Consider the following 15,731-nt stretch of genomic DNA (forward strand, 5'->3'; position numbering starts at 1 on the left):
AGACGTGACTGCCACAGACTGAGAAGGAGGGGAGAACAGGAGTAGAGTACATATAGGGAAAGCCAAGAGAGGGGTGTCTGGGAGCGATGGGGAGCAGGAGCGCTGTGCTCGAGGATCACCGATGATGTTGCCCATCTTTAATGGCTTGTCTTCTGTTCCTATGGAAGGACAGCCACTCTTCCCAGTGCCAGTTCCAGGTGGCAAATTCCCAGAGACCTACCAGACCCAAAGCCGTCAGGCCTTCCAAGGATCACTTTTGCCTTTTTCGGAATGCTGCACACATCATTTTGCTTCTATTAACAATGATCACAAATCATGACACTTACATTTTCTTTCTGAAAGCAAATTTATTTTCTGTAAATAAGCATTTTCTATGATACTGTCTTTCTAGGCTCTGGAGGTGTGTGTCAAGTAAGTAAATTCAAAGCTGGATCCTGAATTCTCCCAAAGATGACAGTTTGTTAACCCCATTATACATAGGTGACAACTTTGAGCTGGTATAGTTACATCAAAGACGGTTGCTTTGTTGATGTTAAAATAGAGAAATAAAGATACATCTATGTTCTTTTTTACAGTATTTAGATTTTGCCGAATTTGAGGACACCTTGAAAACATTTTCAAAAGAATGCAAAATGAAAGGAAAGCCATTATCTCAAACAGCAAGTGGCTCTTTAAGGGACTCCAAATCACTAATCATCCAGGTAATATTTTGCTTTTTTTTGGCAGGGGGGATATCTGTCAATAATCAAGATGCTGTCAAATTGTAAAAAATGCTGTTATTTAGAGAATATTGGAATTGTTCTGGAAACCTGGTCAGATTGGCTTTTATTTTATTTATTAATTAATTGATATTTTAAAGTAAACTCTGTGCCCACCGTGGGGCTAGAACTCACAACTCTGAGATCAAGAGTCACATACTCCAGTGACTGAGCCAGCCAAGGGCCCCCAGGCACCCTACAGTGACCTGTAGATGCTCAGGTGTTTTTGCATGAATTAGAAATATCTTTTTTTTTCTTTTTTTTTTAGTTAATGTATAATGTATTATTTGTTTCAGGGATACAGGTCTGTGAATCTTCAGTCTTCAGTCTACAGGGGCATAATACATATGTATTATGGACATAATACATATCCTCCCCAGTGTCCATCACCCAGCCACCCCATCCCTCCTACCCCCATCCACTCCAGCAACCCTCAGTTTGTTTCTTGAGATTAAGAGTCTCTTATGGTTCATCTCCCTCCCTGATCCCTTTTTCCCTCCCTTCCCCCAATGACCCCCCACTCTGCCTCTCAAATTCCTCATATCAGAGAGATCATACGATAATTGTTTTTCTCTGACTGACTTATTTTCGCTTAGCCGAATACCCTCTAGTTCCATCCACATCATTGCAAATGGCAAGATTTTGGGGTTTTTTTGATGGCTACGTAGTATTCCATTGTATAAATATACCACATCTTCTTTATCCATTCATTTGTCCATGGATATCTAGGCTCTTTCCATAGTTTGGCTATTGTGGACATTGCTGCTATGAACATTGGGGTGCACGTGCCCCTTCAGGTCAGTACATTTGTATCTTTGGGTAAATACCCAGTAGTGCGATTGCTGGGTCATAGGGTAGCTCTATTTTCAAGTTTTTGAGGAACCTCCATACTGTTTTCCAGAGTGGCTGCACCAGCTTGCATTCCCACCAACAGTGTAGGAGGGTTCCCCTTTCTCTGCATCCTTGCTGACACCTTTCGTTTCCTCACTGGCTAATTTTAGCAAATCTGACTGGTGTGAGGTGGTATCTCAGTGTGGTTTTGATTTGTATTTCTTTTCTTTTCTTTTCTTTTTTTTTTTTTAAAGATTTTATTTATTTATTTGACAGAGAGAGATCACAAGTAAGCAGAGAGGCAGGCAGAGAGAGAGGAAGGGAAGCAGGCTCCCTGCTGAGCAGAGAGCCCCATGTGGGACTTGATCCCAGGACCCTGAGATCATGACCTGAGCTGAAGGCAGCGGCTTAACCCACTGAGCCAGCCAGGCACCCCTTGATTTGTATTTCTTGATGCCAAGTGATGTTGAGCACTTTTTCATATGTCTGTTGGCCATTTGGATGTCTTCTTTGGAGAAATGTCTGTTCATGTCTTTCTTTACTTTAGAAAGAGGGAGTGCATGCAAGTAAGGGGAGGGGCAGAGGGAGAGGAAGAGGGAGAGAAGCAGACTCCCCACTGACCACAGAGCCTGCCACTATGGGGCACTGTCTGAAGACCCTGAAACCATGACCCGAACCAAAATCAAGAGTCAGTGCACAACTGACTGAGCTACCCAGGCACTCCAGTAATAATATCTCCCTTTCCTAGGAAATGGGTTGTGATGTAATATCTTCCACATAAGTACATTTTTGTTCATTTTATTTATTTATTTAAGTTTTTAATTTAAATTCAATTTAGTTGACATAATGTATTATCAGGTATAGTTTAGTGATTCGTCAGTTGCATATAACACTCAGTGCTCATTCCAGCAGGTGTCCTCCTTAGTGTACATTTCTTAGGAAGAGGAAAAAGAGGATGCTGTGCAGTTGCCTAGGAACTGAAACAAACATGTTCCCCATCCTGAGGAGTTTTAGGTTATGCATTTTAGGCACTGGGGACTCAATAAACCAAACCAAAGCTCACCCCCTCCAGGCATTTGCATTCTAATTCAGGGAGGCTGGAGGGGACAGGGAGCAAGGTTTGTCCATGTTGTTGCATGTGACAAAGTTTCCTTCTTTTTTAAAGCTGAAGGATATTCCATTATATGTCTACTACATTTTGTTTATCTGTTTGTCCATCAATGGACACTTGAGTTTTTCTCACATCTTGGCTATTGTGAATATTGTGCTGCTGTGAACACAGGAGTACAAATATCTCCGAGATGCTGCTTTCAGTTATTTTGGATCTATACCCAGAAGGGGATTACTGGATCATATGGTAGTTCTATTTTTAATTTTTTAGGAACCTTTATATTCTTTTTTGTTGTTATTGAATTTTATATTCCCATCAACAGTGTGCAGAGGGGTGTAAGTTCTCCATAGCCTTGCCCACACTTTTTTGTTTTGTTTTGTTTTGTTTTGACAGTAGTCATCCTGATGGATGTAAAGGGATATCTTGTGATTTGGGTTCACATTTTTCAGATGTATTCAGGTCCATTTTTTTCTTTAAAGATTTTATTTATTTATTTGACAGACAGAGATCACAAGTAGACAGAAAGGCAGGCAGAGAGAGAGGAAGGGATACAGGCTCACTGCTGAGCAGAGAGCCTGATGCAGGGCTCCATCCCAGGATCCTGAGATCATGACCTGAGCTGAAGGCAGAAGCTTAACCCACTGAGCCACCCAGGTGCCCCAGTCCATTTTTTCTATAACTTGAAAGACCTCAAAACTTTCTGATTGCCACAAGCGTATTTTTTTGGCTCATTCAAAAAGTAGCTGTGCCCACTGTGATAGCAATTTCAAACAAAATACCTGGAACAGCATCTTAGCAAAATATCTTAAGTGTCAGTGGCATTCAACAAACTGAGAATTTCCTGAAGTACACTTCTATAATTTTAATATATAATATATATATATTATATAACATAATATATTTATATATTTATTTTATATATTATTATATACAAATATATATTTATTTTATATATTAAAGTATATATTTATATATATTGTGACTTTATATTAATATTTGTGACATTAATATTTACAACACTGGATTGCTTTGTATGTTGGTATTAAATCCAGGGACTATTTCCAAGTGCAGGATATGAATCATACGTTAGGGTGGATTTTAGATGTGATTATAACGATACAGGAAAGGCTTGTGGTCCCAGATCTACAAAGGAAGAATTTAGAATAAACTGTATGTGGCCCATTTGAACATGTGGACTCTGCCAAGCCACGTAAGAAAATACCTTGACTCGAAGCCTTAAAATACTCACAAGTCTGTATGCAACTCTTTCACACAAAGAGTTCTTGGTCACCAGCCCTCTCCTGGGAACACGCCTCCCCTGCAGTGGCTTGCAGGGACGACAGGGTTGGCTGAGAGCTCAGCAGGGGGGAGCCTGGAGTGGGGTCAGGCTCCAGCAGCACTGGCCCTTGGAAAGATCCCCTGCACCTTTGTACCAGTTCGTAATGGGCTTACTCCCAGTTCTTGACTGTTTGTACTTTGGGCATCTCCCCTCCCGTGGTTGTTGGTGGGCTGTCCTTCTCTGTTTCCAAGGCCAAGGAGCCAAGACCTTCCAGAGTAAGGTGATCGTCAGCTGTTCTTGACCACACGACATAGAGAACATTTCTGTGATAAGCACAGTAGAGGATTCTGTTTTTTAAAGATTTATTTATTTATTTGAGAGAGAGTGCAGCTTGGGGTGCAGAGGGAGAGGGAGACACTCCAAGCAGACTCCACACTGAGCGTGGAACCTGGTGTGGGGCTCATCTAAAGATTCTAAGATCACGACCTCAGTTGAAACCAAGAGTTGATTGCCACCCAGGTGGCAAGATCCTTTTTTTTTTTTTTAATTTATTTGAGAGGGAATAAGTGGGTGAGAGAGAGAGAGAGAGAGAGAGAGCACGAGCCAGGGCAGAGGCAGAAGGAGAAGCAGACTCCCCACTGAGCTGGGAATCTGATGCCAGGCTCAATCCCAGGTCCCCAAGATCATGACGTGAACTGAAGGCAGACACTTAACCAACTGAGCCACCCAGACGCCCCTCGAAGATTCTTTATTAATGAATGTATTTAAGTATAACTGGACATTTCAACACTGTGCAGTAAATTCCCATTTTATAATATTAACAAGCTTATTTCTGAACAACCTAAAAAAAAGAGGAAAACCATAAAGCCATTTTTAAAATATATTAAAAAAAATGATCAATTAACAGTGATGAATAATGGTGTTGGGTGGGGGGAACTGAAGGTTCTACAGAAAATCCAATCCAAGGAAAGCTTTTGCGAATGAGCACAAAATGTAGGTCTGAGTATCTTGGGCATTTGATATAATAAGGAAAGCAATATGAATCATGTGGTTTGGGGAAGTTCTGTCCATTCTGCCTTATTCTTGAATCTGCAAAATTATGCAGCAGGTGATTGAACTGGGTCAGTCTTCATTCTTGTGGGGCCAGTTCCATGATAATCATCACATCCTTTCCTCAGAATTCTCTATTTCAGCTTTTGCATGATAGGTTGGGAAACTGTCTGCCCTCCATGGTCAGACTCACAAGCCCTGAGGCTGGAAGGTCACCAAGCCTGTGATCCTTCCTCCACCTCCAGCCTGTGTGTCCCTGTTTCTGTAGTTGGTGGTCATAGAGTCACTCTGTGGTGTGTTGGGATCTGTCGTCACTTCCCAAGTACCATCCTAATGAGATATGCATTAGCAACAGGGAGCAAATGGCAGCATCCCCCTCCCGGCCCCCCGCCAAGCCCAGGCATGGGGTTGACTGGGGCAGTATGTGGGAGGAGCCACTCCAGAACTCAGCTGGGCTGTCAGTTAGCTCCCGTGTGCAGGTTGAGTTCCGCTGAGGCTTGGCTGGGCTTTGGGTCTGGCCTGGTTTTAGCGATCACATGCTGTGGTTCAGCAAGTCCACGTGTATTTATGTGCCCGTGAGTTTTCTGGCCTCAAGTCCTGGGCCTGTGCCTGGCTCCTTTCACTTCAGAGAGTTAAATGTTTCATCTGTTCCTTGTAAAGCCAAGACTTGATACTGCAGCCAGGGTCGGTTTGTGTGAATCTCAGCCTAAGATGCTTGAAGCCTTCTAGCTCTCTCTTTTCCTGTCCCTTATCTCGGGGAGGAGACTGAGTTTTCATTACCCTAGAACCATGGAGCATATGTGGTCTGTAGGGTATTAGGTAACTTGTGAGAATTTGGGGTATTGGAAGAACGGGCATCCCTTACGACTGGGGTTCAGTCTTATGTCTTCTCCAACAGAAGGACCTCGTTGCTGCATTTGACAATGGAGACCAGAAGGTGTTCTTCGATTTGTGGGAGGAGCACGTTCCCAGTTCCATTCGAGATCATGACTCCCTTGCCCAGAAGTTGGAATTCTATCTTCACATCCATTTTGCCATCTACCTTCTGAAACACTCCGTAGGGAGACCTGTAGGTTCCCTTTGTGATTTGGTGGGTCTGAGTGGTATGTTCAAGGGGAACATTAGCTGTTTGTTTTGTAAATGAGCATTAATTTAGTTTTGCGGCCATTTTCTCATATATTTCCAAGGAAATTTTCTATCTCATTCCCAGCAGTTTATTTTGTAGTTTATACAGAGATTAAATAATTTCTGTACATGGTTTTCCTCAATGTCTCAAATTTTTTGAAAACCTAGCAAAATAAAGTTTCCCTATTTGGCAACTTAACATAAATACACATATGTCTAAGAGGACGCCTAATGAGACCACATATTAGACTGTCTATCAGAAGAATTTAAGCTTAAGTCTTGGAAAGATGCCTGTTTGTGAAGGTCTGTGTGAGTAGTCAGTCTTTCTGCAGGAGTGCAGAGGGCGTGGCTGAGAGTGGCTGCCACTGTGGCTGTCAAGCCTCCCAGCATATAGCAAATGACAGAAGGGAGCAGTGCCATGTTGACATTTGACCACATGCCTTTCTTTTTTCTTTTCTTTTCTTTTTTTTTTTTTTTAAGATTTTATTTATTTATTTGACAGACAGAGATCACAAGTAGGCAGAGAGGCAGGCAGAGGTGGGGGCGGGGAGCAGGCTCCCTGTTGAGTAAAGAGGCAGGTGCAGGGTTCTGTCCTAGGACCCTGAGATCATGACCTGAGCCAAAGGCAGAGGCTTAAACCACTGAGCCACCCAGATGTCCCGACCACGTGCCTTTCTTTAGTGGCTTCTCCTTGCGTTAGCTACCACCCCCAAGCCCCTGTGTTCACTTATTAAAATGTCAGGGGGGCCAGAGGAGGGGTCAGTAGCGGAGGGAACTGCTTTACAGTAAGTTGTGGTAACCATTCATGTTTCTGAGGACAAGGCACATGGGGGGTGACATTATGGGATATTTTCACTTTCTTTATTTCTGTTTTCTAACTTTTTAATTTTGACATAAGATTAAAAAAAAATCCATTAAACATCATATTTCTTTTAAGCCCAGTGGCCGGAAGAGGGCTTCCCGGTGTAGACGGAGTAAGATGTGTCAAATAGAAGAATACACATCCACAAGGTGCACATAACTGGTGTGGCCAGGTGGTCAGAGAGGGAGAGTACTCGATTCCAGGCTGAGTAGCTCAAGTCCTCCAACCTCACTGAGGCGCTGGAGGAAATCAAAGTTGTTTTGGATCACACATGGAACCAGTGAAGCCCGCAAGAGCAGTCCTTAGTTTGCTTTGTAAAGGAAAGGAAGAATGCCATGGAAGCATCTGTTTCAAAAACCATAAAGGTCCACCTGTTCACCTGTAGACACCTCTCCTGAGGGAATCCTGGAGACACAGCCACATGTTTATGATCTATGACAAGTGGAATCCATGCCCATGTCTAATAATAAGGGAATTGGTTAAATAAATTGTGATAGACCCATGAGATGATATGTTGTCCTGCTGGTAGAAATGATGGTTATGAAGAATTTTAAAGATCTGAGAACGTGATAATTACAAAGTAAAAGGGCAGCAAGTGGAACTGTATATCCAGTTCTCTGAGAGTCATGACAAATTTTGGTCAAGGGGCACATTCGGGGTGGTGTTAGAATGACCAGAGACAGCGTGCTTGCTAGGCCGGGTGGGAAGGAAGCCAGCATCGTGGCTGGAACTGGAGGAGCCACGGAGAGAGGATGGGATGGACGGGAGGACTGGGCGTCCAGCATGAGACCCCAAGCGAGCATCTTTCCTTCTTTGCAGGACAAAGAGGACCTGGATGAGAGGATTTCTTATTTCAAAACCTACCTGGAGACCAAAGGGGCAGCATTGAGCCAGACCACGGAGTTTCTCCCATTCTATGCTCTGCCTTTTGTTCCTAACCCCATGGTACACCCCTCGTTTAAAGAGCTCTTCCAGGTGAGTGACCAACCTGATCTGGGGTGGCGTTGCAGTTTCATCTCGTCAATGCTTGTGGTTTCTGAATGATGCTGTAAAAAACTGAAAATTCGCTTCTGTTTTCAGATAATTTTCTTGGGCGAACTTTTCTTGTGCCATAAAATGTGATTTTTTTGGGGGGGGGGTTGGATTAAGACTTGTTAACCCAGACTAACAGAAAGAACTATCTTTAGGTGTACTTCTTAAAGCATTCCTTGCATACTTTTTCAGTATCGAAAGATAAGTTTTATTTAATTACAGTGCAAATTGGTGGCCTGAAAAGAACTAGGTTATTTTATGTAATTGCTGGCTATATATGTTTTAATTTGTATTAGGAGTCTCACTTACTTGGCACATGTCTGAGGACCTGGTTGTGTACTATTACTTCCTTCAGACTACTTGCCTAAGCTCTTTTCATTGTTTTATTTCAGCACAGTTGACATTTCAGCGTACTATTTATTATCAGTGTGTATCCACTATAGTAATTCTTATTGACTTAGCAAAATTAAGGTGTCCCCTGAGAGGCTTATGAGAACGTGGAAGACTGACGTGAAGGACTGACGCAGTTGCTTTTTCTAAAGCAAGATCTCACACTGTCTCTGAGCATCTCTCTGGAGAGTGCTCATGGGACACGGGACAATGGATGAAACTCCTTTCTTTCCAGACCTGGCATATCTCCGTCTCCTGTTCTGTTATCCTTTAGTTAGACACCTGTCAGCTTTCCTGAAAAGCAGCCCCAAAACTGAAGGCCAGGGAGCTAACTGACTTCATCAAAGCAGGGTTGGCTTGGAGTAGCCGATGTTGAAGTCTGTGCTTGGTTTTCTTTGTCCATTCAAATTTAGTTTTGCCCCTTTCCTCTCTGAGAAGTCTGAAAATATAGAGTGTTTAAGGAAGGGGGTAAAACTTGAAAAGAAATATTGGGCTTTCTCACCGTGAAGACTTCTGTTTATGAAGATGATGGCACAGCCACAGGGCTGGCCTGCAGAGTTCACCCTCATGGGGGGTTATTTTATCCCCCTTTTTTTTCCCTTTTGCTACTCTCTACATACGTTCTTTCAGTAGCCATCACAGGTGCTTGAGTATGTAAACATAATAAAATCTAAAGCTCATATCTTCCTCCTCTTCCTGAGCGTTACAAGGACCTTAGAATGCATTTGCCTCCTTCATCCCCTTCCCAGCTCACATGTTGTTATTGTCAAGTGTTAACACTCATACTTTAACCCCACACACTACAGAATCTTACTACTTTATGCGATCTGAGTGTGTATGGATTTACCCTTCTATTTATCCATAGTTGTGCTTGCTGTTCCATCTCACATTAAGGACCTTCCATGTGTAATCATCTTCTCTGCCTTACGTACGTCCCTTTAGTCTCTTTTAGCTGGAGATCCTTCTTCCCATTCTCGCTTGTCTGAAATGTCTCTGTTGTTTTCTCAGACAGGGTCCAGAATGTAGGTTTACAGCTATTTTCTTTCTTTCTTTCTTCCTTAATTTTTTTTTAAAAAGATTTTATTTATTTATTTGACAGAGATCACAAGCAGGCAGAGAGAGAGAGAGAGGGAAGCAGGCCCCCTGCTGAGCAGAGAGCCCGATGTGGGACTCGATCCCAGGACCCTGAAATCATGACTTGAGCCGAAGGCAGAGGCTTAACCCACTGAGCCACCCAGGTGCCCTTTCTTTCTGCTTTTAAAAGATTTATTTATTGATTTTGAGAGAGAGTTCGAGAGAGCATGCATGGGGTGGGGAGGGGCAGAGGGAAGAGGGAGTGGGAGAGCATCTCAAGCAAACTCCATGCTGAGCTCAGAGCCCAGTGTGGGCTGTATCTCACAACCCTGAGATCATAACCTCAGCTGAAACCAAGAGTTGGATGCCCAACCCACTGAGCCACCTAGGCGCCCCAGACAGCTATTTTCTTTTATGACGTTGAAGGTGATGTTATCACCTTGCTTCCGTTGTTGCTGTTGGAGGTTGGCCATCATTCCAATTGCTCTTCCCACGTAGGTAATCTGTCTTGTTTCTCTGACCTTTGAGGTTGTGTAATTTTACTGTGGCATGTCTAGGGGTAGATTTCTATTTTCACTTGGGATTTGCTGAGCTTTCTGGATGTGACGTTTTGTATCTTTCAACAGCTCTGGAAAATTGTTTCCTCTTCATATATTGTCTCTTCTCTTTATTATTTTTATTGGATGTCTGATTAAATCTATATTTAATCTACATATCTGATTAAATCTGCATTAGACTTGCTTCTTCTGTCCTTTTTTCTTTTTTCATTTAAAAAATTTGTGGTGAAATACACAAAAATAAAATTTACCATCTCAACCATTGTGAAATGCACAGGTTAGCAGAGTCAAGGATGTTCCCAGTTTGTGCCCTCCATGTCTTTTAAAATCTTGTATTTTCCATCTTGCGATTTCTGTGTTCTGGGTGGACTGTGTTCTGGGTGATTTATTCACACCTGTCTTCAGACAGTCTAATTTGTTCTTTAATCTCTTCTTTGAATTTGTAATTTCGGTTACTAACTTTTACTAATGGAAGTTCTTTTTGTTTTTTAATTCATGTTTATTGGGTCATTTTTTTTTTAAAGATTTTATTTCTTTATTTGACAGAGGGAGAGATCACAAATAGAGAGGCAGGCAGAGAGGGGGAAGCAGGTTCCCCCTTGAGCAGAGAGCCTGATGTGGGGCTCAATCCCAGAACCCTGGGATCATGACCCGAGCCGAAGGCAGAGGCTTTAACCCACTGAGCCACCCAGGTGCCCCTGGGTCATTTTTTATAGTCTCTTATTTTTTGCTCATATTTTCAAGCCTTTCTTTTTATTTTTTTACCATCAGCAGCCTTTGTAGATTTGTTCCTGCTGAGTTTAATATCTGCTGGTTCTCATCCACTGTGCCTTATATCTCTTTTTTGAGGGAAAAAAAAGTTATTTTGAGTTTTGACAATGAGTTTATTTTATTTGGGACTTGTGGGAATTTTTTGAGGCCTAAGTGGAGTTTGGTTCTTTCAGAGAAGATCTGCATTTGCATCTCTCAGTCATCTAAGGCATTACCAACTCAGGATCATTTTAAATTGAATTTCTTTGCTCAAGGCTTTGGGAACCACATAGATAATTTCAGTTTAGGCTGCAATTTTGTGTGTGCGTGTGTGTGGTTATGAAGTTTCAAATGAGGTTTTTTTCCCCTCTTCTACCTAATGTCGAGGTCAAGACAGGTAGATTTCCTTGCTATAGCCTTCTAGGCAGTAAATTGGCTTGTCCTTGACTTTTTCCTGATGGTATAGACTTTTTCCTGATGGTATAGAGAGTGAGTGCATGAAATGGGGGAGGGCAGAGGGAGAAGCAGACTCCCTGCTAATCAGGGAGCGCGATATAAGACTTGATCCCAGGACTTTGGGATCATGACCTTAGCCGAGGGCAGACACTTAACCAACCAAGCCAACCAGATGCCCTGGGATCCCAGTTTTATGCCAGGGTCTCCTATTAGATTGCTTACTATGAGTGGATCCTAGTGTCTACTGTCTTCTGTACCATGACAGCTCTTAGAACTGAGGTGTAAAGTCTTCTAGACTCTGAGTTATCCTTAGAGTGAAAACTGTCATTTTTAGCCTCTGCTTTTCCTTTCTTGCCACTTGAGGATGGATTTTAAAATATGGTTAACTTATCCAGCTTTTTTAGTTGTTTTCCTTGCTTTTTTAGGTTATCTTTTCTGCTGAGAGGTCATGAAAGGAAATTCCTTTGTAGAGATTGAAATGAGCTCTTTTCAACAAATTATTTGTCAGTGAGCATCTCTTTGAAGACATATTTAGGTATTGATCACTTCCAGAAAAACTTTTGGGCACTTAGGTGCCAGGAACCAAGTCAAGCTTAATTAGAAAATGGAAAGAAATGGAAGGAATTCTTGTGGGCTCTGTGAGGGAGAGAGGGGCAGTGGGTAGGCCAAGAGAGGCAAGCATGGAGCTGTCGCCTTCTTTCCACAAGAATACCATGCTTTTATTTATTTCATATATTAGGGTTCTGGGCAAGATTTTGAATGATCAGAAGCATTTTGCTATTGGAAAACAAGTCAGACAACCACTCATCTAGTGTAAAGTCTATATTCTACAAGTGGAAAGACTATGATGTGAAGAGCAGGAGTGACTTAGTGCAGGCAGGAGAACCAGCCCAGTGCTTCCCCCGCGCCATGGGAGCTGGGCAGTCAGGTGCCTACCAGACTTGGGAAATGTTCTTGTTCTCAAGGCAGAAAGCACAGAAAAATAAGAGCAGTCAAGAAAAAAAAAGGGGGGGGATTCACTGCCCAGAGAGATATTATCCCAGTCTTCTCCTTGTCATTAGCAGAGCGTCATGAGGTAAACAGTTAAATTGAAAATATATGCTTGTTGGTTATACAACATAGTAATCAGCAACAGAGCCATTTAACTGAAAGTCTACATGTCCCAAATATTTTGTTTTGTTTGTTTTTTTTTAAGACATCTTCATTTCTGTTAGCCAACATAGTAGTCCTTCCCTGCAGTTCTCTTTTACGTGGTTGAGTGCAGAAGCCTTGAGCGGTAGCGTGCTGTACTAGTCTCCCAGAGCTGCTGGAACCAAAGGCCACAGACCAGGTGCCTTAAACAACAGAATCTTACTGTCTCCCAGTTCATGAGGCTGGAGGTCTGAAATCAAGGTTTTGGCAGAGCCGTGCTCCCTGTGAAGCCTCTAGGGGAGGATCCTTCCTTGCCTCTCATGGCTTCTGGTAGCCTCAAATGTCCCTTGGCTTGTAGCAGCTTAACTCTAGTCCCGTCTTTATGGGCCCACCTTCTCTCTGTGTCTGTGTCTAAATTTTCCTTCTCAGAAGGACACCAGTCTTGTTGCACTAAGGGCCCACCCTATTCCAGCATGACCTCATCTTAAGTAATTACATCTACAACAACCCTGTTCCAATGACATCATGTTCAGAGGGGGCTAGGACTTCAGCATATCTTTTTAGGGGACACAATTCAACCCATAACACACATACATTGTAACTAAAGCTATCATGCCACATCAGGGAATTACACAATCTTTTTAAAATATGAGAATATTGGGGCACCTGGGTGGTTCAGAGGGTTAAAGCCTCTGCCTTCGGCTCAGGTCATGATCCCAGGGTCCTGGCATTGAGCCCCATATCAGGCTCTCTGCTCAGCAGGGAGACTGCTTCCCCCTCTATCTGCCTGCCTCTCTGCCTACTTGTGGTCTCTGTCTGTCAAATAAATAAAATCTTAAAAAAAAAAAAAATGAGAGTATTTTTTCAAAAAGCCAGATGATGCTCTGGGTAGAATAGGTGATGTGAGGGCATGGATAAGGGCACAGAGCTGGGGAGGGGAAGCGGGGAAGGACTGGGGTCTGGGGCAGGGGTCAGGGCCTAAGAGGTAAGTATCAAGGAATTTTTAGAGATCTTCCTTCTTTTATGTGGAACTTCTTGGTTTGGGTGTAGATATTTTTTATATAAAGACTGTAAAGAAAATTGTCCTAAGAAAGATAATTGCTTGTAACACTTTTTCTTTTACTAGTTAAGTCATTATTTTTTCCTTCTCAATGAACATTATTTGAGATAAGTAATTTATTATTAAAAGACAAATCAAACTGAAAGTATATCATAAATACTGACATGATGGGTTATTTGAGGCAAATAACAGCTTCTGTCTTTTTTTTTTTCTTCTTACCTAGATGAAGTTTATGGTGGGGCGTCTAGGTGGCTCATTCGTTAGGCATCTGCCTTCAGCTCAGGTCATGATCCCAGGGTCCTGGGAAGGAGCCCCACATTGGGCTCCCTGCTCAGCGGGAAGCCTGCTTCTCCTCCCACTCCCCTGCTTGTGTTTCCTCTCTTGCTGTCTCTCTCTATGTCCAATAAATAAAATCTTAAAAAAAAGAAGAAGAAGAAATAGATGTGGTTTATGGAAATGAGTCTTTCTGTTTGGGAAACTCTCAGGAACTGAATGATAATTGTGTGTGCCTGCCAGCACCGTGTGTGCTTCCACGATTCTGAATTCTGTTTGGCCTTCCACCTAATAAGCTTGTTTGTCATGCTTGGGCTTAAATCACATGAAATATTCAAATCACATACAGGGCTCTTTTTTCCTTGTTTATGAAAGAACTCCATTCTTTCCTCCTGCTGTGGGTATTTGAATCTTTTATAAATGAATTGGTCAGATGTCCAAAAACCTAGTTTTCACAGCATCGCACCATCGGCAAGGCATTGAGCTTTTGATTTCAGTAACTGTTGGATGGGGTTATTTAAACCAAAGGCCACAATTTGCCAGTGCTCTTGGCACTTAATGATCTACGGCTTTTATCATTTTTTCTTTTTTTATTTCAGGACTCTTGGACTCCAGAATTAAAGTTGAAGTTGGAAAAGTTTCTGGCTTTAATTTTTAAGGCCAGTAACACGCCGAAGCTTTTAACATTATACGTATCCTTTCCAAGCCGATGGAGACCCCCTGTGGTGCGGGAGGGGCACACTGGCTTAGGCACCACTGAGATGGGGATTTAACTGTTAGTGTTGGCTTTCATATTTTCAAGGTGAATGAGGCGCTCATGGGAGAGTGTGTCAAGGCCCATGAAGAGAATTCCAGGTAGAGGAAATAGCTCATGTGAAAGGACTGAGACGGTATATTTGGGAATTCAGTATTGCTGGACCTGAAGAATAGAAAATTAGAGACTAGGGAGGGCCCCAGGCCCAAAGCTTTGTGTGAGGTCTCGTAAGTCAAGAGAAGCCTTTGAAGCCTTTTAGTAGAAGAATATCATGCTCATATTTACATGTGGAAAAAAAAATCACTCCTTTTTACTCCTGATTATAAAATTGATCATATTCCTCATAGAAAATTTAGAAAGCACAGAAATGCATTTGTATATGTACATACACCCAAAATATGTAATGTTTACATAAACAGATATCTGTACATGTGTGTGTTTTTAAATACTTTTATCAAATGAAGAGAACATTTCTCCATATCATTAAATACTCTTCAAAGATAGACTGTTTCCTCAAAAGTTGAAATATAGAGTTACCATATGACCCAGCGTTTCCTCTCGTGGCTTTATACCCAAGGGAACTGAAAACCTATGTCCATATGACAACATGTACACGAATGTTCACAGCAGCATTATTCAAAAGAGCCAGAAAGCGAAAACAACCCAAATGTCTCTCAAGGGGTGAATTGATAGCTAAGATGCAGCATACCCGTATAATGGAATATCACTCAGATGTGTAAAGGAATGAAGTCCTGACAGACAGATACTACAATGCGGATGAACTTTGAAAACATCGTGCTGAGGGAAGGAAGCCAGGCATGAGAGGCTGCATATTATATGATTCCGTGTATATGAAATGTCTAGAAGAGGCAAATCACCAAAGACAGTAGAGAGCGATTGCCCAAGGCCAGGGAGGGTAGGGGAAATGGGGATGACTCCTAATGAGTACAGAGTTTTTTTGGGGGGGGTTGATAAGAATGTTCTAGAATTGATTGTAGTGATGGTTGCACCACTCTGTGAATATACTGAAAACCAATGAAATACATACTTGAAATGAGTGAGTTCTATGTGAATTATATCTGAGTAAAGCTGTTACTAAAAAAAATTAAGAAAGCCCAAACCAAACAAGTTAAGTATTTTGCCTTCAGCCATGTGGCCCAATGTGTGGGAGCTGAGATTGAAACTCAGGCAGTCTGGCTCCAGAGTGTGATCTCAGCTACAGTGTTTTGCTGTTGTCA

At 42.2% G+C, this 15,731-nt stretch overlaps 1 protein-coding gene across 6 annotated transcripts in view; it reads left to right on the plus strand.

Moving 5' to 3' along the window:
* ARMC9 (armadillo repeat containing 9) overlaps positions 1-15,731 on the plus strand; it is a 153,615-nt gene that overhangs the window by 11,714 nt on the left and 126,170 nt on the right. For all 6 annotated transcript variants that reach the window (XM_059393706.1, XM_059393705.1, XM_059393709.1 and 3 more), the window contains exons 3-6: positions 576-701; positions 5,928-6,098; positions 7,836-7,991; positions 14,339-14,431. In XM_059393706.1, the coding sequence (XP_059249689.1) occupies positions 576-701; positions 5,928-6,098; positions 7,836-7,991; positions 14,339-14,431 (546 nt within the window). The remainder of the gene's footprint in view (positions 1-575; positions 702-5,927; positions 6,099-7,835; positions 7,992-14,338; positions 14,432-15,731) is intronic.

This window comes from Mustela nigripes, chromosome 3 (assembly GCF_022355385.1).
Source record: "Mustela nigripes isolate SB6536 chromosome 3, MUSNIG.SB6536, whole genome shotgun sequence".
NCBI lineage: Eukaryota > Metazoa > Chordata > Mammalia > Carnivora > Mustelidae > Mustela > Mustela nigripes.